This window comes from Odontesthes bonariensis, chromosome 8 (genome assembly GCF_027942865.1).
Source record: "Odontesthes bonariensis isolate fOdoBon6 chromosome 8, fOdoBon6.hap1, whole genome shotgun sequence".
NCBI lineage: Eukaryota > Metazoa > Chordata > Actinopteri > Atheriniformes > Atherinopsidae > Odontesthes > Odontesthes bonariensis.
In genome coordinates, this window is record NC_134513.1 from 10,478,727 (window position 1) to 10,500,487 (window position 21,761).

The window sequence follows — 21,761 nt, forward strand, 5'->3', positions numbered from 1 at the left end:
TGGCTGCCTTTCGTTCCGTCCTCTGTCAATGATCCCACACTGCTTCAGTAATGTTGAGGTCCGGGCTTTGGGCAGGACTGGGTCAAGTCTGATGCATCTCTCTCATCTCTCCAAATAAAAAAAAACTCCCGCTAAGAGACTCAAAATCACTCAAAATACAAACAAATAAAATGAACGGACTTTTGTTTTTGGTGTAATTAGTTTAGTGGTGAAGTTTTTAGTATATTCCAAGCCAAAACACTGCATGGCGTAGGAGGCTTGTGCTGTCACTCCGTGGCCGCTGGGGGCGGTAGAGGGCTGTATTTAAAGATGGGAAGAAGAAAGTAGGGACCGTCGGAGGGAGCAAATAACAACAACCGAGCAATCTTTTCCTACGGAGGGCACTTGGCTCTCATTCTAGCGAAGAAATGGAAGTAATGGAACATCAAGATCACGCGTACACCAACGCCACTTTTCATAAAGCCAACCCCATGGAGTTCACTTATAAAAGTGAGTACAGGCGTCATAAAGTGTTTTATGAAGCCAACAACACGTTTGGAGTTATTTAGTTTAGGGTCCAAAAGAGGGCTCTTCAGAGAAAGTTCGGCAAGCAGGCTGGTGTCTTCATTCAACATTAAAAGTGACTCTTCCAGCATTTTAACCAACCTCATCTGGTAATATTGTTCATTTGTTTAAAGACTGCAAAACGTCTAAAACAAGATATTGATTGATACACATTTCACATAAAGCTTAATTCAACGCGCTTTCAGAGTCTGTCATTGTTTTTACCTTCAGAGGCTACAATTCATATCTAACCTTTTAAAAAAAAAATTATTATTAATTTTTCCACTCTTTTAGTGAGTCGTAAAGAAGTTGAAGACTTTGTGAAGCTGAGAATTTCAAACAATAACCTGTTCTCTGGAAGGAGAAACACCTCTAAGTGGGCTTGGAGGTATGTACATATGGCCGTTTCTCAATATGCGTACTTGTCTGTACTTGCGTACTCGTGTACTTCTGAAACGTCATCACTGAAGGACCAAGTACTGTTCCAATTCAAAGTACGCATCCAGACAAGTACGCTCCACATTCCCGGATGTGTGCTTTGTGGTGACTTGCTTGTGTAGACTTCAGACAGCTTGCTATCCCAGAAAGCAGTGCGGCACGAGCTTCCGTTCCAAATGCACAATGAGCGTACTTGTGTGCTTGTGTACTCAGAAGTCCGTACTTCTGTCAAGTCCATACTTGTAAGCACACGAGTACGGTCTTGCGTACTTGGGTATTGAGAATGTTTCGGGATGTGACGCTTCTTCCGCACAAGCTGCTCCGATTACGTTCCGCCTTTATCAGTCGGAGGGTCAAGTTGTTATTATAGAAAACTATGAAGAAATCAACAAAGAATTGGGGCAAAACACAGACTCCTGCTGCAGATATATTAGGAAAGGTTTATCGACCAATATAATCCCCCCCCCGGCCCCCCAAATGTTATACATATTCCAAGTTCAGACTTTCCTCGTGAGAATCACAAGTTTCTTTTTGCATTTTTTGATATCACTAAAATGATTCTGTTTTCAGAGCCATTCTGAAACATATGGGCTTCCAGCAAAAGATGACTCACTGTCAGGCATCTAAAAAATGGGAAAATATGAAGAACAGATATAAGGTACAGATTTTCTTCATGTGGAAACTAATTTCACAAAAATGTCCGTTTACTCTTTGCACTCTGTTTCCCCTCAGGAGCTAAAGAATCCTCAAGATGGGAAAAAAGTGTTTCCTGAGCTGTGGCCTTATTTCTCTCTGATGGATGATGCCATGGAGGGTCGGCTGCAAGGTAATGCCCCCATCCTCAAAGCCCTCTCCAACAATAGCAGCAATGGGGATTTCTTACCAATTTCCAGGCCTAAAAAGAGAAAGGTATCCACCATGGAGATGTCTTCTGCTTTGGATTTGATAGCTTCTGGGCCTGAGATTGAGCTTACGCTAAATGGAGTTCATGATGGAGAGGAGGTGGCGTGGCTGGACGGAAGTGAGGAGATCACACAAGAGGTGGAGGGTAAGAATATTGGGAAAGACAGTGAACCACAGTTGACGGAAAGGGAGCAGCTGTTAATGCAGAGGGAGAGGGCGGTGCTGGACAGGGAAGTCACTGCTCTGGAGCGGGACCGGGCTTTGCTGGAGAGGGAGAGGGCAATGATGGAGAGGGAGAGGGCGGCGATGGAGAGGGAAAGAGCGGTGATGGAGAGGGAGAAATTGATGATGGAGAAGGATAGAGACACTGTGCGCACTGAGCGTCTAACTCTGGAGCAGGAGAAAGCAAGGCTGGAGAGACAATTTCCACAAAAAGAAGGGACTGAGGACGGCAGCAATGTGAAGGACTCGGATGTTATGGATAGGAAAGAACGGCTCCTTTATTTGTTTGAAAAACTTGTTCAGAATTTTTAAGAAAATCAGCCATACATTCAAATGCGGTTTAATTTTTCGTTCAGCTGCAGGTACTGTCATCGTGTTGGGTTTTGGATCAAAAAGATGACCCAAAACCCATTCTAGCGGTTTGTCTTTTTGATCCCTTTCTGTTCTATCTCAGTTCTGGTTTACATGGAAGTTTTGTGGACAAAAACTGTGGGCAGTTTCCACCATGACTGCATCGTCATGGAAATCAAAGTCCACAATATCCACCACCTTTAGGTTTGTCAATAAAAACGTTGAGCCACTCCAAGTTTGGAGAGGTCTTCAAAACGACTTTATTCACTTGTGGTTATTCCATACAGAGCACACAATAGGGAGCTATTAGCATTATTCTTAACCCCATCCACAATCATAAACAACAACCCCCCCACCCAAATCAAACAATAGTCTTTAGTTGATCGACTCAGAGTTCTTGGTGTAGGCTCTTGTGCATGATTAAAACATCACTTTTGGAAGTGTATTATACCAATTATTGCAGTTCATGTAGAAAAAAAATAAAATTAAAAAAACCTTTTCAAATATATATTTTATATTACAGTACAGACTTTACAACCAATGATTGTGTTTAAATGCGTCTTTTATTGCATTAGATACTCAATTTACCTCCATTAAGCTCCAGCTTCAATAAATTTATGCCAGTATACATAACCAAAAGTGTTAGATTAGTCTTTAATATTAATATTATTTTTTATTTTTACAAAACAAACATATTCAAACAGTATATTGGTTTGCTTTTGTTACCAGTCATGGGAAGACATGTAACAGAAACATACATGCCATTTAAGGGTATTTAATAAACTGACTTGGAACCACTTGGCTTTTGAGAAAGTTCCCGTAGTCTGTGAGCGAATTTCTATGTGTGTGCACCTGCATCTGAGTGATAGTTTCAGTGTGTGTGTGTGCTGTTGTGTTGCTGGTAAAAAAATCGGATCTAGTTGAAGAAGGTAAAGTAGTGCATATGTGCTTGGTCTTCAGAATCTCCATTGTATTGTATTTGGTTTTTGGGTGACGATGAAACAAAGATTTCCACACAGTTTTGCATATGTGTCAGCAGCATGTATGACAGCTTATTGATAACACACTATTGCAACTGATGGTTTGTTTGAGTAGTGAATACGTTGTGATTCTGGATGTCAGTATGTACAAATATGTGTGCATGTGGTTGTACTTGTGTGCAAGAGTGTGGGTACATGTGTGGCTAAATGAGATCCCCGATTGGTATACGGGGCAGGCAAACGTAAGCCTGTGGGGTCCTGCTGAGGTTGATTGGGTTGCCGTCCAGACGGATGTCCTCCAGTGCATTCCTGATGTAGTTGAAATCGTTCAGGTTGCAGAACGTGTCCTCATGCATCATTTGAATGTTGTTGCGCTGCAACAGAAGAGAGAAGGATACTCAAGGAAACCTAATTATTAACTTTCATTAAAAAAAACAAGACACAACAGAAACATCGTGGAGACACTGAATCAATCCGGTTTGCAATCCCTGGCAAAAATGATGGAAGCACCACTTTTGGATGATGTTGATATAGTTTCTTTTTTTTTTTAAATGAGAAATAAGAAATACGTAACACAAATATGACACAAAACCATTTCAATTGACACCTAAACATTCTCGCTCTGTAAAAATTTGTTTATATTTTCTTGTCAGATCAAATAGAGGAAATAAATGTAATTTTTATGTAATATTTTTTTTTAAAGAAAGCCAGAATGCTCAACTATTCGATGGAAATAGCTTTGTCATATCTATGATTTGGTTATTTATTCGCTATGAATAAACCAGACTGAACGAAAACCCTCTAAACTGGGTGATTCCATCATTTTTGTGAGAGGCTGTTAAATAGAGCATGTAGAGAATGTCAGCAAATCAAAGCTTTCAGGTGATCATTTCTGGCACCTCAGGGTAACATGTGGAGCTAATAAATCTGACTGATTTATAAAAAAAAAAAAAAAAAAAAAAAAAAAAAAATCAAAATAATTGGTGTATTTTTTTTGCTCGTTCCAAATGTTTTCGTCTGACTTCAGATGAAAGTGCACCGCATACGTTGTTAATCTTCTTATTGTTCCAGTTATGTGTGTTAACAGCCAGATATAAGAGCATGAGTCTTTCTGTGTGTGTCATCACAGCAAACTGTGATCCTGGTTACATCTGCTGTAGGATTACTTATCACAAATGCAGCTTTGACAATCGAAACTGATGTGAGTCTTCTGCTGCCAAATTTAGTCAATTCAATCGTGTTGCAAATGTGTGAGAGGCAGTCAAAAATACCAGGTGTTAAACTGAGATCAAAATAAAGGTTCATTTGGAAAGCAGGCGGTAATTGAGTCAAGAGCTTCAGCCATCTGTATCTGGTGTGTAGATAGAACATTTTTGACAATAGGTGTTGTCTTTCACAATAAGGTGGCTGGTGTGATCCTGCCACAAGATGCTTTCAAAAGAAGTTTTAATCTTAAGAGAGAAAAGAACACTTTCCTTTCAGTGTTGAACAGGTTCTGGGAGTGCTAAAACAGGAGGCCAAAGTAGACGTACCTGTAGGTGTAGAGATCGCAGGCTGTGTGGTAGAGGCACTGGGATGTAATCAATGTTGTTGTCTGTTAGGTACAGGTACAGCAGGCCAGTCATATCCTGTAATGCAGTCAGGAAAAACACAGAAGTCATTAGTGGCGTTTCGATCGTACTTTTGTTACAGAATTTTTAAAATCATCTTGTCAACACAAGATCTCAGAAGACTGAGTTGGAAGTTTGTTGTCTGCTCTGCTCAGCAGCATTCTTATCCTAACTTTTGAACCTCTCACTTCTCCTAACAACATTATCTCGTTCATTCATCAGCAATAGATGAAAAGCAAAGTACTGTTATACATCTGGTAAAGGATGCAAAAAAAACCTTTGGTTCGATGAACAAGACCACTTTATGTTAATAACATTAGTATACAATTTACACAACATCAGCATTTCAGCAACAGGTACTATAATGTGTAAAGACTTCTGTAATGTTTGTGCAATAATTCTAAGCATTTAATACAGATCTTGATCTTTGAGAATTACAAAATTTCAATTATAGTTTGTTGGCTGATGTTGAATAAGGTAGTTTTGGTGTGGATCTGTTACATTTCAAACACATTTCTAGTGTGTGGAAAACTTCCATTGCGTCTTTTCCTATTATTTCAGTTCTATTATGCAATTTAATTTAATTTATTGGTAACTACACAGTTTATACCCTTCACGGTAAAGCTCTGGTGTAACTACAGCTGTCAGTAAAGAAGGTGTGCGTACCTTAAATGCCTCTTTATGAATACCCTTTGAACCAATGTTGTTGTAGCTGGCATCAATCAAGGTCATGGTCTCCGGTAGAGCTGGCAGCTGCGAGATGTGATTTTCTCTGATCACCAGTTCCTCCAGCTCAGGTAGACCCATAAATGTTCTGTCCTCAATAGACATTATCTCATTAGCAGTCAAGTCAATCTTCTTCAGCTTGTCTGGAAGGTGAGAAAACAGAATCTGAGATGCTGTGAACTTTCACGGATAGCTCACTCTAACATTACAGATAAGTTTGTGATCAAATTTTCGACATTCACCTTCATCTTTGCTTCTGAACATACCTGGTCTAATATTAATTTTCATTTAAACAGGAAACATACTCATGAAGGCGAAGTCTGACTTGTTGATCTTGGTGATTTTGTTGTAGCGAGCGTAGAAGTGAGTGGTGTCTTTGGGCAGAGGTGGTACACTATCCAGCTTCATGTCGTCACAATAGACAGAACCACCGAGGCATGTGCACAGCAAACAAGTGGGCATACCTGAAACACACGGTTAAGAAGAAGAAGAAGGAGAAGAGAAGTTGGAAGCGTTGAAATCTGAAAACAATAGAATAAAATAGTTAAGAGCCAAAATGCATGATAGTTCTTGATAAGTCTCAACCCCCCTCAAGGACAGAGTGTGCAATAAACAGGGTCATTAAAAGACAGGATCCAGGATATCAGGCTTTCCAAAGGGAAGTGTGATTTAACATCCTGCTCTATATTCAGCGCTTCTCAGTACTGACCTCGTCTGTCAACCACAGGCTCATCAGGCTCCTCTGGCTGTTCAGGCTCTGGCAACCCAGAGCTCACAGTCTCTTCTACACTGCTAGTCCCCTCCTGAGGGGTTTCTGGTGTGGTTCGAAACAGCTCCTCTTGTTAGAGACAAGATTAGGTGTTAAAAGAACAGGTTAGATCAGCATGGACACGGAACAGGAAGTCTGGCAATCAGTAGCCCACTGTTTGCCGGAGCAAGTTATTTTAGCAGTGTTAAACAAAGATTTCTGCATTTATGAATGTAGGTTAAATGAAATGGGCTTTCTGGCGTTAATGACATTAGGTGTGATTTCCAAAATAGTTACAAACAACATGATTGTTAGAACAAAAAACACAAAGAACCAAGTTAAATGGGTTTGTTGTTGTGCAGCTAGGCTACATAAAAACTGTTGACTTTTTGCAGTGAATCTTTCCTCACGTATAGCTGCTATTGTAACAGTCTGAAATCGCTGTCCAATCCATTCACACTCTCTCTGTTTTAGGCATTTACTAACTTTCTGGGCATTTCAGACCCATTGTCTCCCACCTACCCTGTTTGCTAGATAGTTCTACATTACGGGCCTGTTCCATAAATTATGTTGATAAAAAGCAGGAGTGAAAGTCCAATGCCTGACTTAACAGAACCAAAATAGTTCCATAAAGGTCAACTAAAGTTCAACCAGTTACACTCTTTCAAAACAGGCTCAAGTGATCAACCTTAATGTGTGTGAATGCTGACTTCAGCCAGCACAAGGGGTCAAAGACAGATCCAATTCAACATGGTAAACAGCAGTGGTGAAGCAACCCCGTAACCACAGGTTAACATAACGGATGCATATAATCTGAACATAACTCACGTTGCTACTTTACATTTTCTGAATCTGCTCCTGCACTATGAACAAGAAAACAAACACATTTGGAAACTGAAGGTGTGGAAACTGGATCTCATCTTACTCGCTATGATAAAATGAAATCGAGGGGACGATCAGAAAAGGACAAAAAAATTCAAAGCAACTAAAACAGATTAAAGCTTCAACATGAAGACAAAAAAAACAATGCAGAACAAAATAATTATTTGCACGAATGTCTCATATATTCGAAAAGAGAGAAATCAACCCGGCGCTCAGGTGTATCACGAACAGTCCAAAGTGGTGCTCTTGGGGTAGGGAAATCCACGATATGAAAAGAAATAAGTCCCAGGCACTCAAAAGTAGAAAAGGAAGAAGGTATAAATAAAAAGCCTTTAATGACTTTGGCTAATCATAATAAAATACCAACATGTTTCAACCACCACCGTGGTCTTCATCAGGGCAAAGCAGAAGTAGACTTCTGCTTTGCCCTGATGAAGACCACGGTGGTGGCAAAGCAGAAGTAGACTTCTGCTTTGCCCTGATGAAGACCACGGTGGTGGTTGAAACATGTTGGTATTTTATTATGATTAGCCAAAGTCATTAAAGGCTTTTTATTTATACCTTCTTTCTTTTCTACTTTTGAGTGCCTGGGACTTATTTCTTTTCATGTCTCATATATTCCTCATAATCTATTTCCTTTGAGAAATTGCTCAAAGGTGCTGTCCTCCTATGAAGATCCTTTGCAGTCTCTCTCTTCTAAGGAAATCATTGTTATAATCGCAATGTCACACGACCACTGTCATACATAACCTGCTCACGCTCTCAAACCTTGAATAAGACTTATTGTGAATTTCAAAAGCTTTGATATTGCTTACAATGTAGCCTAATCAAACATAAATGAAGGTCTATCACCAAGTTGAAATAAATATATTTTTTGTGAATTTTAATTTCTGGAGGGATAGTCTTAGTGAGAGTTACTGGTAATGTCATTGCTTTCTCTTGGTCCAAGCCTTACTCTGGTTAAGTTAAAACCTAGGCTTGGCCCAACATTTAGCATGCCCAGTATAAGTTGTCATAGAAACAGAGCTGGTCCTATGGTTTACTAGTTTTATTGAAACAAAAAGGGAAAAAAAACCAGTCTGACTAACTGAATCAAATCTGACTTATCTGGAAAACCTTATCATGGAACAGACTCCTGATCTTTCCCAGATATCTGTTCATCAACCGCCCTGATCAGACCTCTCTGTATCTTTACTACTGGTCCACCACTCACTTTTTGCCAGATTGTCTTGGAGCGCTTTGTACTTATTGTCTCATGGACTTGAACCTCACTTTTACCTGCCTCGATTAATTACCTTTTTTCTGAGCCTTGAGTGTAAGCCATTACAATTTTTCCAGACAAGGTGCTAAAGATAGAGAATTCACTGGCAATGAATATCAAACTTTGTTTCCATTTCCAAAAATCTCTACTAAATCAGTTGTCCTCTAAGTTAAGTTCTCCTTACATAAGGTGTGGGAATAACTGGTGAACAAAAGCAAGACAAGAGGGGTCCTTAGCACCTTCTTCAAGTAAAGTATTTGTTCTTTAGCATACATTTTGGTGTCTCAGATACAGACTTCAGTTAATCCTGCCTTTAAAATATCTCACAAAAGTCTAGATTGAATACTGACCTCCATCAGGTGTAGGCACAAGAGTTATCTCAGGGACCTCACTGTCTCCAGAGCCAGAGACACCAGAAGCCCCAGAGGTTCCAGAAACCTCTAAATCTCCAGAGGAAATATCCCCTGAGGCCCCTGAGATTCCTGAAGCTCCTGAGAACTCCCCAGAAGCACCAGATGCCTCTTGAGGAATAATGTCGGGAATGAGAGGCAGCTCCTCCTCTTGTTAGAGCCAAGGGTTGGGGTTAGGTGGTGAAAGTTAAGAGGGACAATCAATCAACCCATTGACCAGTCAATCATACTCACATTTTAGATAAGATAGGGTGTTAGAAAGACATGATTATGGGCAACATAAACACAATGACAGTCTGTAGCACAAATAATTAACATCAACATTTAACCACATTTAAAATAAAATCAGTTAAATGGAATTTAAGACAGGTAAACAACATGAATCACAAAGAGAATGATTATTGGCAGGTGAAAAAACAGCCACAAGCTTTACTGACTGCTCTGTAAAGGTACTAACCTCCAGATAGTAAAGTTATCCCTACTCCAGACTCATCAGAGTCCCCAGAAACCCCAGAGCTCCCAGAAGCCCCTGAGAAAGGATCTCCGGAGAACCCGGAGCCAGACTGGTCCCCAGATCCTCCAGAGCCTAGGGGCAGCTCAATGGGAATCCCAGAACCTCCGGAGGTAAAGTCCCCAGAGGCTCCGGAAGTAGCAGATCCCATGGTATCTCCAGATCCTGAGAGATCCCCTGATATCAACAGATCCCCAGAAAACAAGAACTCCCCGGATCCTTCGGAGCTGAAAAGCTCTTCTGAGGCTCCAGATATTAGAATAATGTCATCGAATTCCCCAGAGGCACTGGAGACCAGTATGTCTCCCGAGCCTCCAGATCCAGAGGCTCCAGATGCTCCAGAGATGGAGCCCTCAAAATCCCCGGACATATGAAGAATATCAGTGGGTGTCAGACGCAGCTCCACCTCTTGTTAGAGACAAGATTAGGTATCATTAAACAGATAGATGAGAATGAAACAGATCATTAATCAGCTCTGGAGATCTCAGTGACGATTAGGTTGAATAGTTGATGACAAACAGACACAGTGAACACAACACATTTAACCATTTACTGCTAGTTAAATGGATAACATGCACATGGAAAAGATGAAAATATATGACGCAGATGATGAGTTTAGAGGACAAATGATGGTTGTTTTTGGTAAATTTGAGTGAAGCTGCTTTCACAACTGTATAAGCTAAAGTAAGTGCAAGGCCCTAAAACTGAGTGCGCTCACTTATCAACTAACTTGATGCGTTTGGAAGTGCAAATCTAAATTTGCTTGCTTTTTCAGACCTTTCTGTGTCTCTGGGCCCATAAGAACGCCCGATCCCCCAGAACCCTGAGGGACAAGTTGGGGTCTTAGAGGCAGCTCTTCTTCCTCCTCCTCTTCCTCTTGCTTAATTTCTTCCAGTGAGTCCTCTGCTACAGGATAGTTATAGTCAGTTGGAGGCATTTCAATCTCTTCCTAGGAAAAATACAACAACAAGTCAGAAATATACAATATTTGGCATAAAAAAAACAATCTTAGTAATTTTTGTCACCCAGATCGACTAACTTTGACCCAGTAATAACCTGGTCAAAAACGCACTGCTCTGTTCCAAAACTGAATGAATGACTTATTTCAGTGTATTATCAGATTCCACTTGAAAGAAGTAAATTATAGACATTAATCTATTTTAATCGACATTAAGTTTTTGCACAGAGGAAAGTAAGAAAACGATAGTTGAGAGTACACAGGCTTCATAAAGTAGGGCAACATAAAATCTACAAAAGTCTCGAGAGTTAAACGTGTATCAACATTGAGTAAACCATTAAAAAACACTAACAGGACATTACATCTCAATGCAATGTAGGCTGGCAATATCAGCTGACGTGTAACATGACTTCTGCATCAAAGGGTACAAGAGCTTCAGCCTTTTATGAGACAAACACTGACAATAAAGTAGGGTATTTAATGTGATTCAAATTCCAGGAAATTACAAAACATACGATACAGCAGTTTGTTTCTTTATTGTTATATTTTTACTCAACACTTTAGTGGTACAATGATATTTCCTATGCATTGTCAGCTTCAGGATTTACCTCACAGACTAGGGCTTTTTATTTTTTTCCTTTTAAGACAGATAGTTAGAACTTAAAAGATGAGCATCTGGGACAGACTAGTGATTTGTGATTTTACAATTTCCCCTGTATCTTTTTAGTGTGTGATACATTCTCCCACTCTTTATTGTTTGTCTTTCATTTTTTTTTACTGTGCTTGAATTGATAAAAAAAAGCAAAAAGGCACATTTTTATAAGCAAAAAATGACATTTCAAGAACCAGAACCAATGGAATTCAAGACTAGTGCAAACCTTAAAACATTTCACCACTAGATGGCAGCAAACTGTCAACGATTGAAGTCGTTAAAAAGACATTCACCTGAGCTCTGATGCGATGAACACTGGGGAAGTTTTTGTTGGGGGGAAACACAAGCTGATGATCACAGAGATAGTAGTGACTAACTTATTCTCTTGCTACCATTCATTCTCATTTCCTGGATGTATATATTTATATAGAAAATCCGCCAATTTATACCAAAATACGTGTTAGAATAAAATGTGCCACAGGTAAAATCACTTGCACTTCAGACTTCTTGGGATTCAACTGGAAACTCCAGCTTAAGACTTGCTTGGTTATGAACTGAACAGTAAAGAGGAAAAACGGTTATCAACTTCATCCGAACATCCAAAGACAAAAATGATTCATACGCCTCATCTGGTCTCAAAATGTCAGATTGTGAGCAAAGGCAGAAGGCAAGCAGATGAGCATTTTCTCAAATGTTATGTTGGGAAATATATTTAGAAACAACACTACAAAACTTGATGAATTAAAGCATATAACTCCATTAAAAGCTTTAAGTATATCCATTTGATACCATATTTTTTTCCCTTTGGTGTTTTAGTGTTTGTTGAAAAATGCAGTTCTATCATCCTCCAGAGGAGGGCAATGAGCTTCCACATACTGCCACAGGTAGTACCTGACGCTCCAGATCACTCAACCCTCCAAATGAGGAATGGTCCTTGTGGAACCAAGACACACATGGTAGCTCCAAGGATCATATCTGAGTCTTTACAACTGACTTCTTCCAAAGTAAACAGATGTCCTCAAACCAAGAAGTGTCACAATAAAAGTGTATAATGATCAAAGTTAAACTAAATTGTGTATTTAGGAGTACAGAAATGTAACTGATTAAATGAACCAATGAAGCAATATTCAGCACCAAATTCTAAAGCTTTGCTGAGATACAGTTTCGGATACAACAAGGTAAGCCTTTGAAAAGTCATGCACAGAGTCAGTTCACTGCAGCTCTCCCCTTCATTTCCCCCTTTCCCCAAAAGCAAACATACATACCCGAGAGGGAAGAAGAGGTGAAAGGCTGGCAATCAAACACACAGAAAAAAAACAACAACTCTGGAAACAGCATGGGAATGTAGAATCCACAGGGACACAAGGAGAGATGCTGTATGGGAACCAAATGTTATTTTGTTGCTGTAATGTATAGTATAATAATCAGTGCATGGATTCAGCTACTAAAAGTGCTACGGCCAGATTGATGTGTGCAATAAGACCTCACACTTGCTCTTTAACTGTATCGTTTTGAAAAAATTCTCTGCAACAGTATAAATAACCCCACAGACATCACCATAATTCATTACCACGTTCAGTACAGCATGTACCCCGTTGAAGTTTTAAACTGTATTAAAGGCCGTGAGACCGTTTTGAGCTTTTTCAGCTCAGAGTGAATACTAATAAATAAAGAAATAATATAACATTTTGGAAAGTCGATTATTCTCTCTCTCCATGAAGATAAATGAAGCTTTCTACAACTTAGAGGCTATTCTTTAAATCATTGTTTTAAATAGAGAGCACTCTTTGACGATTGAAAATGTGTGTTTATGACTATTCACACACAATGATCATGGAGGGGTCTTTGTCAACATGAAGCAGATGGCTGGTAGCGAAATGATCACAGCCTGAATGTAAACAATGCAACGTCATGGACGTTCATGAAACTGCCATGAAATGTGAACTTTTAATTAATGTTCTGGGACATGATTTTCCTTTCATGCACGAGGACACAATAATAAATGCAACTAGGAATATAAACCAAAGTTCCTTCGTGACGCTGATTAAAGAGGAGGGATGATCAACTTTAACAGGTAAAAACAGTCTGTGTTTGGAGGATTAGTGTTGAAGCTGGATATGATCGTCAGCCAAGACAAACTTGAGATGCTTGCTGTTTACTCCTGTTTTCATTCATGGTAAGAGTAATTGGTAAGGTTTAGGCATATAACACCAAATCCTTAGCTTTAGGTATTAGAAACTATGTGCTAAAAATGATGTGAAAAACATTATGGCTTGCCTTTAAACAGGCACTCATATAGTCTCTACCACTAACCCAATCTCATGGCAAACTTTGAAACAGTTACATAAGCATAAGGTGAGGTGAAAGATGGCACACACCTGTCTGCCAGAGACAAGATCAAGTCCCATTCTGACCACTTTCTGTCCATACAAAACTTTATTTTGAAATGTTGTTTTTGCATTCAGCATTTCTTTATTTTTTTTGTATTCAGTTGCTGTCTCCTTATGCTTTCACTCATTGTTTTCACTGTTTTAAATGCTGGTTGGAGGATTTTGTAGTAAGCAGTTACCCCCTTACTCCACTCTGTGCTAAAACAGGGCAGATGACGCTGTGCAATATTAACCTAAGCTTACAAGCTGTGGGGTGTTCCTTCATATTTAATGAGCAGACATGTGTGTTGCATTGATCTACTCATCTGACTCTACAAAAGAGCAAAAATGGATATTTTTTCAAAAGTGCCCAACTATTTCTCTAAAGTATGCCAACAAATTCAAAGTCATCCAAATCCAATGTTATGATTGATCAATGCTACTCCGTGTTTTTTTTCCGACTGTTGCAATGACTGTTGATATATCAGATACCTTTTTTTAAAAGTGATTTTTATGGTTTTGGAGTCACTGACCGTCTTGGCTGGGACGGTCTTTGAAAAAGATTTTAAATCTCAAGAGTTTTGAGTATTCCTGTTATCTTTTTACTCAGTAAGAATATTTTAAATCTATATACAAACATTATGACAATCCCGTTTTTGGATTATGTTTGACATTTAAATATGGTATTTTTTCAAGAGACATACATGAAGGGCAATAGAAGGCACTTTAAAATATACAATAGTGACAAATTCCAGTACAATAGCAGTTTGAACAATGCAAACTGATGTGAACTTTGAACTTCTGTGTGGAAGTCACAACAGTTAGATTTAATTAAAATGTACGAGTAGAGTTAAAACTTAAAGTTCATATTAGCAGCTTTAAGTAAACCAACTTGCTCTGAAACAGATCATTTAAGCCAAGAGAAAACTGCAAGAAACACACTGAACATCTCGGTTGGACTGAAGTGTCAGAGAATCCAAAGATAGCGATTAAAGTATTGAAAAGCAGCAGACTGAAGATGATTTGTTTGGATAACAAAATGGATATGCCTTTATTTCTCTCAAAAGAAGCAAGCCCCTAAAAGAAAGAAGAGGAATACCAAACAAGAGCTGGACATGAAAAGTAATGACTCAGCATTCCAGAGGCTTGGAGCTCATTGCCGCTTCATTTCTCCCCAGAGATTTGTGTGCATGTGTGAAAAAAAAATCCATTCAATCTTCATTCCTATAAAGATTTGTCCCCTAACCTTCTTAACAAAACTAGATGCCAGTCCTTGCAAAATTATGTTTCTCAACCCTACAGTTATAAGTCATAACTGTGTTTATTTGGAGTGGATAACCTGACGAAAAGAGAAACAGATTTAAGAGAAACAGAATAAACTCCCTTAAAATCTTAGGGCAACATGCCATGTCATATAAACATGGCACCCCTCTGATAAACATTATCAAAACCATTCCTGTGCACAAAATCTTTCCCACATTGGGAAACAATATGTGTAACGTTCAGCTAAACAGCTTTACGGTGCTCTGTCATGTTGATCATGGCTTTAAAGTGGAAGTGTTTCTTGCTCTCAGTCGCTGTTCAGTTAGATTTTGGGAACAAGATGTCCTGATTCTAATATGAACAGAGAGTGATTTTAGTATTTTTTAAATCTGCTCTGAATTGTGGGATGGATCTTGGGTAACAGTGATATTGTGTGTGCAATCCACATCAGTTTTAACTTAAGATGCTGGCTCGAAGGGTACCAGCTGATAAGCTTGCGTGGATGTTTAACCCTGTGCCATCTGGACCATGCCCTGATCTAATTTCCTTGTTTGGTAACGTGAGTTTGGTTAAAGCCAGTGATTCCTGTTTACCCTGCAGGCTCACCATATCAAAGTAAACTTGAACCAGACTTAAAGGGCACTGCTGGTATCTATTTTTCATGTAAGCAAGTAAGCTTTTACATTAGTATTCTCCGTTCATCTTTGAAAAACTTCCTCGCCAAAGAGAACTTTAGAAGAATGATGGAACAAATCTCAGATTGCACTGCTGTGCTTGTATTTTCCTCATGACAGATGCCAGTTATTCATTCTGGGCCACAAGAAACACCATGATTGTGACACATGTGGAGTCACATACAGAAAACTGATTCCACAGCAGCATTGGAGGTTTCAGATGACTGACATGCTCTTGTCAAATTCCTTGGAAAAAATACACACAAATAATGCTCAGTGGTAGCTGTAGCTTTTTCTCTTTACGATCAGAACTCTGCAAAAATCAAAAAAGATTAATGTAGAAATTGATTGTAAAAATTCAGTGGCTGTGATTAACAGTCATTAATCTTGAGTTTTTTTCAACGCAGAGGAAAACAAGTCCATCTTATGGCCTTAATATTGATTGATTTCACAGCTAAAACAGCTCCAGGTGCTTGCAGGATTCTAAGGCATGGAACTTATAATGGTGGCTTGCCAAGGTAGAAAGCTGAAATATTTTGGACACGATTGCGAACAAAGCTGGAAAGCAATTTGTCTTGCTTCCAAGTTCAACTGTTGCCATCAGCAGGATCCCTCTCTGCTCAAGGACCTCAGCTCAAAACCCCACCGTTAACAGATATAACACCATCAAATGTTTGATTTGAAATACATCTGAAAAATGTGAAAAATCTGGATTTTTATGCACCATTCTTATCTGGAATTGTAGACGTGGAATATAAATGTTGATGTGATATAATTCATAGTCTCTGTCTCCACAGGTTTACAGCAGTCATTCTTTATTAAATGTGTAGCATGAAATGAACTCAAAATCTATAGTGGACATTATTCTCATAAATGTTTTGTGTAAGTGTAATGTAGCAATAAATTAAACTCTTAACCATGTGAATTTATTCAAGAGATACTTAAATACTACCCTTGGTTAAACCTACTGTAACAGTTTTGTGGCCACAATGAAACAGTTTAAAATGTAACATGTCAAAGCGTATTACATCGGAAATATACTCACAGCAATTCCCCCCGATAGTGCATTTCAGAACCACCAAAAACAAATGATCTTAAAACATTTAATTCACTTGACCTGCGAGTAAAAGCTGGCTAAATCATTTAATTGCATTATTAAAGGCTGCTGTGTTTCCAGGGAGTTTTAAAGCCTCTGGAAAGCACTTTCTCAAGTATGTGCAAACAAAATGTTCCTACCTGAGGCTCATAAATGGTCAGTTCGTCTTCATAGTCATAGTTAGCATTGTCATATGTGTCCGGGTCCACTTGTCGGGAAAACCTGGGGCTGGCCACTGCTGCTTTGAGGACAAAGAGTCCGAATACGAGCCGCACAAACATCCTCATAGTCCACCTTGACAAGAGCAGACAGTTGGAAAGTCAGAAGGAGAACTTTCATCAAAACATTTATTATTCTACATACAGTTCATACAATCGATATTGCAGGGTAATTGAACAACCTCAAGGTGAGATTCTTATTTGTAATTTTCTCATGCAACCAATAAAATACTATACTGTAAAAGTAGCAAACCTGTAAAAACTGATAAAAGTAAAATATAGAGTGTGAGAAAAGCATCTTTACGGTTGTAGCTTATTATAGTTAAGTAAAATATGTTGTCAGTGCACATCAGGGGATGCTTTCATGTCAACAGTATTGTAAGCATAACCCATTCATAGTACTGCAGACCAACTGCAGATGACTTTGGGTCCCATAACTGAGGTCATTCAACTCATTATCAAGGTGTGGACAGCTCAAAGGGATCAAAATACGAGGGCCTCTTCCATCTCTGTAGGGAGAGGCTCACTGCTCCAATGAGGAGCCATCTTAGCTCAAATCAGTGCTCCCTGTAGTGTAGTGTAGAGAGTAAAAAGTCAGAGATTACCTGATCAAGAACCAGGAGAATATTTTATTTTTATAAAAATGATATGGTGTAAAAGTTAAAGTGTGTTAAAGCTGGTCTCACTGGAATTTCTGAAATGATCACAACCAAAGCAAAGGTTCCAGGCTACAAAACATCTCTGGCTAATCAGGATCACTCCAATACATTCTTATTCTGAACTTGTTACCTACCTACTCTTATTGAAGAGCCCTTAAAGTCAGTTTTCAATGGACATAATATACCTAAACTGTCACTTTCCAACACACAGGGAATGCTGCATGTTGCCAGCTGTCTTTCCATGGTGGTAACTGAAACACAAACTGAGCTAAAAGTAAATGATAACAGGAAAACTTCATTCTGTAATGTTTGCTTATCAACAAAAATTGCACGAGGATGTTGGAGGGGAGGAGGGTAATAGACACCTGGCTTCCAAGCAAGAAACTTGTAATGAAGTCCAAGCTTCTCCATGTTGTATACTCCTTTTTTTTTTTTAGTTCCAGTCTTTGTTTTAACTTCCTTTGATATACAATTGTACTACTATGTCAAAAATGAAAATTTGCCAAAATGTTCCATGTTACCATAGTGCCATGTCTTGAGACTATCACATTACCAGCTTTGAAAACCATGCATGTACAAAAATGGATGCCTTGGGGGTACCTGCTGGATTCAAAACTGATGCAATGGTTCCTGACCAAGTGTGACAATATAACATTTTGGGTAGTGAGAACAAAATAACCTTTTTGTCCACTATTTCAGTCCAAACATATCAAAATGTCCAAATGCCAACTCAAGGTTTCAAAATATCAGCTCAACAGTGAGTTTCAAAATGGAGTCTCGATCTTTTACTTTCAATAATCTATCGATTCCTGTTCTTGGACAGGTGTGGGACTACTGTCTCATGTCATTTTGTGAAGCTGCCACAAAAACAGAGCTTACGATAACAGGCAAAAAAGGCCGTAAGTAGATAGAAGAATGGAGGGCGGATGCAAACATTGCATTCACAAGGCCTAACTTCTTGTCCAACATAGTTGTTTTTACTCTTTGTTTTTTAGGTGCAGGCACACAAATGATGTAAATTGTGTAAATGAAGGTCACGTGAAATATCAGACCTTCTTACAGTGGTGATGATGGGGCAAGACTGGCATGGTAACCAAGATAAGAAGCTTGCTGTGCTCCATCATGCCTGCATGATATCAACTTTCAGGCTGTGCTCCTTTCACATAAACATTTCTATCAAACTGGGCCGATTAAAGCAATATTTGAATTTCTGTGTTTTTGGCATTGCAGGGCTTTGATTATTTTCCTTATTAGACCAAAAACAGCCTTTGGAAAAAGCCAAATTCTTGGCAAAAAAACTAAAACCCAGACAGGAAAATCTTTCTACTTGGGTCTAAAATTAGCATGTATGATTCTCATTATGTACAAATCTACTTTACACTGCCCTGACCTAGCTGCTATTCATAATCTTGTGAATTTCGTCTGCAGCACAGTCTTCATGAGTTTAACTATTTAGTTCACGGATGTTATTCCATTGTGGGAAATGCTTTAAGCATTAGCACGTGTTAATTTTTACATATTTTTAGCAGGCTATTACATATACTGGATCTGGGGATTAATCATCTGACAGCGTCAGTGTGTCAGTATTCAAAGCAAACTAATAGCAGGTGTGGTCATGTTGCAGCTGGCCTCAGATAGAGTATCTGAAACCCAAAAAAGGGCAGAAGAGTTGAATGAGAGTCCTCTAGGCCAGGGCAGAGAAATGGAGAGCAAGGGAGCAGAAGAAGAAATGAAGAGAAAGATAGGTAGTGAGACGGAGACTAGATGTTGGCCCTCAGGGTTAGATGGAGAGAGTGAGGAGAAGGGGGAGAGCAAGTAAGTGAGAAAGAGAGAGACAGCTTTCTAAGCTAACCCGACCTCTGGGTCTTTACAGAGGGCCTTTATGAGGCCCGCTCGCTGCCTGTCTCAGCACTCAAACTCCAAATTCCACCGAGGTTTGTGGACAGGATGGCAGCGAGTTACTGCTGCAAGGAAAAGCTTCATTTAGCAACGTCAGTGCTCAAACACACACACACACACACACGCACACACACACGCACGCACGCACGCACGCACGCACGCACGCACGCACGCACGCACACACACACACACACACACACACACACACACACATCACACAATTTTGCACACACACAAAAAAACACACACACACACACACTTGGACAGATGCAATCCTCTCACAGATGAACACTTAGTCTCAACACACCTATCTTTCAGAGAGAGAAATTTGACAAACATCTGCTGCTATTTTGGGATGAGGACAGATACCGCCCCCCCTCCACAAAAAAGAGCACATTTTCAGTTTTTGTAAGCCATGAATATATCCCTGTTGATATGAGGAGGGAAGGAGTTTTTATGTCAACCAGTCCTTTCATTGTCTGCAGCGTGAACTCAGTGCACTGTGTTGGGAAGCTTGCAACTGAAATAGAATTAGACGAGGCATCCAGCAAGCTAGACTGAAAGAAGAACCATTCTGAAGACAGCACAGAGGTGTGCTTTTATACAGGCCATCACAATGTACAGTGTGTGGAAGCTGTGTATGTGTGTTGCCTCTAGACTACCTCCTTGTTATGTTTGGCTTTACGCTGGACATTCCTTATATCCAATGATTCTGGCTTTTCCTCTAAAAACTCACAGGCAAACTAGATCATGTCCCTTTGCAGCAGTTTGCAGAACAATCTAGTTAATTTGCAGCATAAAGAAGGTGTTGTGAAATTCCTCCATTAAAACAGGGAACGCAACAGTGTGACAAACAATTTGTGCATGAGATTATTCTTTAAGGGAAAACATAGGTAAAAAATGTTCAACACATGAAATCATCATCAGAGTTTCTGAAATGAGAAGAGCTTTGCTGCAAAAGTTCCCTGAAAAGCATGATAATCCTTATCATTGAAATGACTTGGAAATAAACCAAAATAAGTTTTAAAAGATACTAGATAGGTTACCACAGGTGTTACTCAACACCTGTTTGACGCTCACACCAGAATTGGACCACTAGAAGCTTACAAAATTACAAGTAATATATATATATATATATATATTTTTTTTTTCTATTAAAAAGCAAAATACAAAAACACTAAAGTACAACAAATGCATCCACATTTTAGACACCTGCAAAACTCAGCAATCCGAGGAGCTGAAATAAAACTAGTTGGAGGAACAGCTCCTTTTTAATCCCTTAGAAGCAGTAGCTTTGAATGGGCTAATCATGCACCTCTGCCTGCCTAATCCCTTGGACCACAGAGCAGCTCAGCCAGCATGAACATAGCACCAAGAATGCTTACCTCTGTCTCCTGCTTTCCCGAATGGTCCCTTCAGCCGTGATGGAGATGCTGAGGGCTCCGGGACTTGGCCAATGGTGAGAGGTCGCACAGGGTGCCTTGAAGAGGGAGGGTGTGTGCGTGAAATGTGTGAAAGGTGTGTGTATGTGTGTGAATGTGACAAGTGTCAAGGTGTGTGTGTATGTGTAGGTCTGTGCGCTCTGGCGGACCCGAGTGCCCTGCCGCTTATGTGTGAAGGTAGGCACTGAGGCTGATTGGACCAGAGCAGATTACTTTTGGTCACTCTGAGAGCACCCACCCCACACTGTACACCAGCATGCACAAACCTCCCAAACACCACACACACACACACGCACACACACACACACACACACACACACACACGCACACACACACACACACACACACACACGCACACACACACACACACACACACACACACACACACACACACACACACACACACACACGCACGCACACACACGCACACATGGACACAAACGCACACACATGGACACAAACACGCACATATGGACACAAACACGCACATATGACAGAGAACAAATGCCCCAAAATGGTAAAACCTTTTATCCATTTATTACATGACTATCCTTTACTCTTTTAAGAGTCAATTCAGACTGAAAAATTTGTCCTTCTTTTCCTGAGGTGAAACTCTGGCATGTGTTACTTTCATGTATGGGGGGGATAAACGGGACCCTTGTACACAATGGGACCTCTGTAAGGAGCCCCTGTTAGCATGGTGCTGAGAGGAAGTCCCAGCTTGGAGGAAGGCCTCTACCCTTCTTTTTGAATGAAGCAGCTTTCTCTTTGCGTCGTCATTTGCTCAATAATGTGCTAAAACTATGGATCTGGGTTCAGCCATGCTAGAAGTTTGCAGGTCTAACTTGCAGGGAAAATGATCAGATCTTGGTTATAAAACTAAGACATTCTGGGCAAGTTGTTGTTTCTTAGTTACGTTCAGATCCAGACATGCTTTCAAACAGAT

General features: G+C 39.7%; 2 protein-coding genes across 4 annotated transcripts; one reads left to right on the top strand and one right to left on the bottom strand.

Moving 5' to 3' along the window:
* Positions 1–317: 317 nt before the first annotated feature.
* Positions 318–2,988, top strand: LOC142385288 (uncharacterized). 3 transcript variants are annotated; one of them, XM_075471682.1, is made up of 5 exons: positions 318–489; positions 838–931; positions 1,552–1,639; positions 1,714–1,807; positions 1,931–2,988. In XM_075471682.1, the coding sequence occupies exons 1-5, from the start codon at positions 408–410 to the stop codon at positions 2,416–2,418; spliced, it is 846 nt and encodes a 281-aa protein (XP_075327797.1). In that variant the 5' UTR covers positions 318–407; the 3' UTR covers positions 2,419–2,988. The 3 variants fall into 3 exon arrangements, with proteins under 3 accessions (XP_075327797.1, XP_075327798.1, XP_075327795.1); XM_075471683.1 differs by having other exon boundaries at positions 318–653; positions 1,714–2,988; XM_075471680.1 differs by having other exon boundaries at positions 1,714–2,987.
* On the bottom strand, positions 2,722–20,965 carry epyc (epiphycan). The gene is made up of 10 exons (XM_075471684.1): positions 20,759–20,965; positions 16,738–16,891; positions 10,363–10,534; positions 9,532–9,993; positions 9,015–9,224; positions 6,483–6,611; positions 6,079–6,237; positions 5,714–5,916; positions 4,970–5,065; positions 2,722–3,811 (listed from the first exon to the last, which is right to left on the bottom strand). The coding sequence occupies exons 2-10, from the start codon at positions 16,882–16,884 to the stop codon at positions 3,641–3,643; spliced, it is 1,749 nt and encodes a 582-aa protein (XP_075327799.1). The 5' UTR covers positions 16,885–16,891; positions 20,759–20,965; the 3' UTR covers positions 2,722–3,640.
* Positions 20,966–21,761: the final 796 nt, after the last annotated feature.

Bases quoted from the DNA above. Each gene is read 5' to 3' on its own strand.
- LOC142385288 (XM_075471680.1), top strand. From the start codon at position 408: ATGGAAGTAATGGAACATCAAGATCACGCGTACACCAACGCCACTTTT. The intron at 932-1,551 runs GTATGTACATAT...TTCTGTTTTCAG, and splicing joins ACCTCTAAGTGGGCTTGGAG to AGCCATTCTGAAACATATGG. The intron at 1,640-1,713 runs GTACAGATTTTC...GTTTCCCCTCAG, and splicing joins ATATGAAGAACAGATATAAG to GAGCTAAAGAATCCTCAAGA.
- epyc (XM_075471684.1), bottom strand. From the start codon at position 16,884: ATGAGGATGTTTGTGCGGCTCGTATTCGGACTCTTTGTCCTCAAAGCA. The intron at 5,066-5,713 runs GTACGCACACCT...ACTGCATTACAG, and splicing joins TTCATAAAGAGGCATTTAAG to GATATGACTGGCCTGCTGTA. The intron at 3,812-4,969 runs GTACGTCTACTT...CTTCTGTTGCAG, and splicing joins TGCGATCTCTACACCTACAG to CGCAACAACATTCAAATGAT.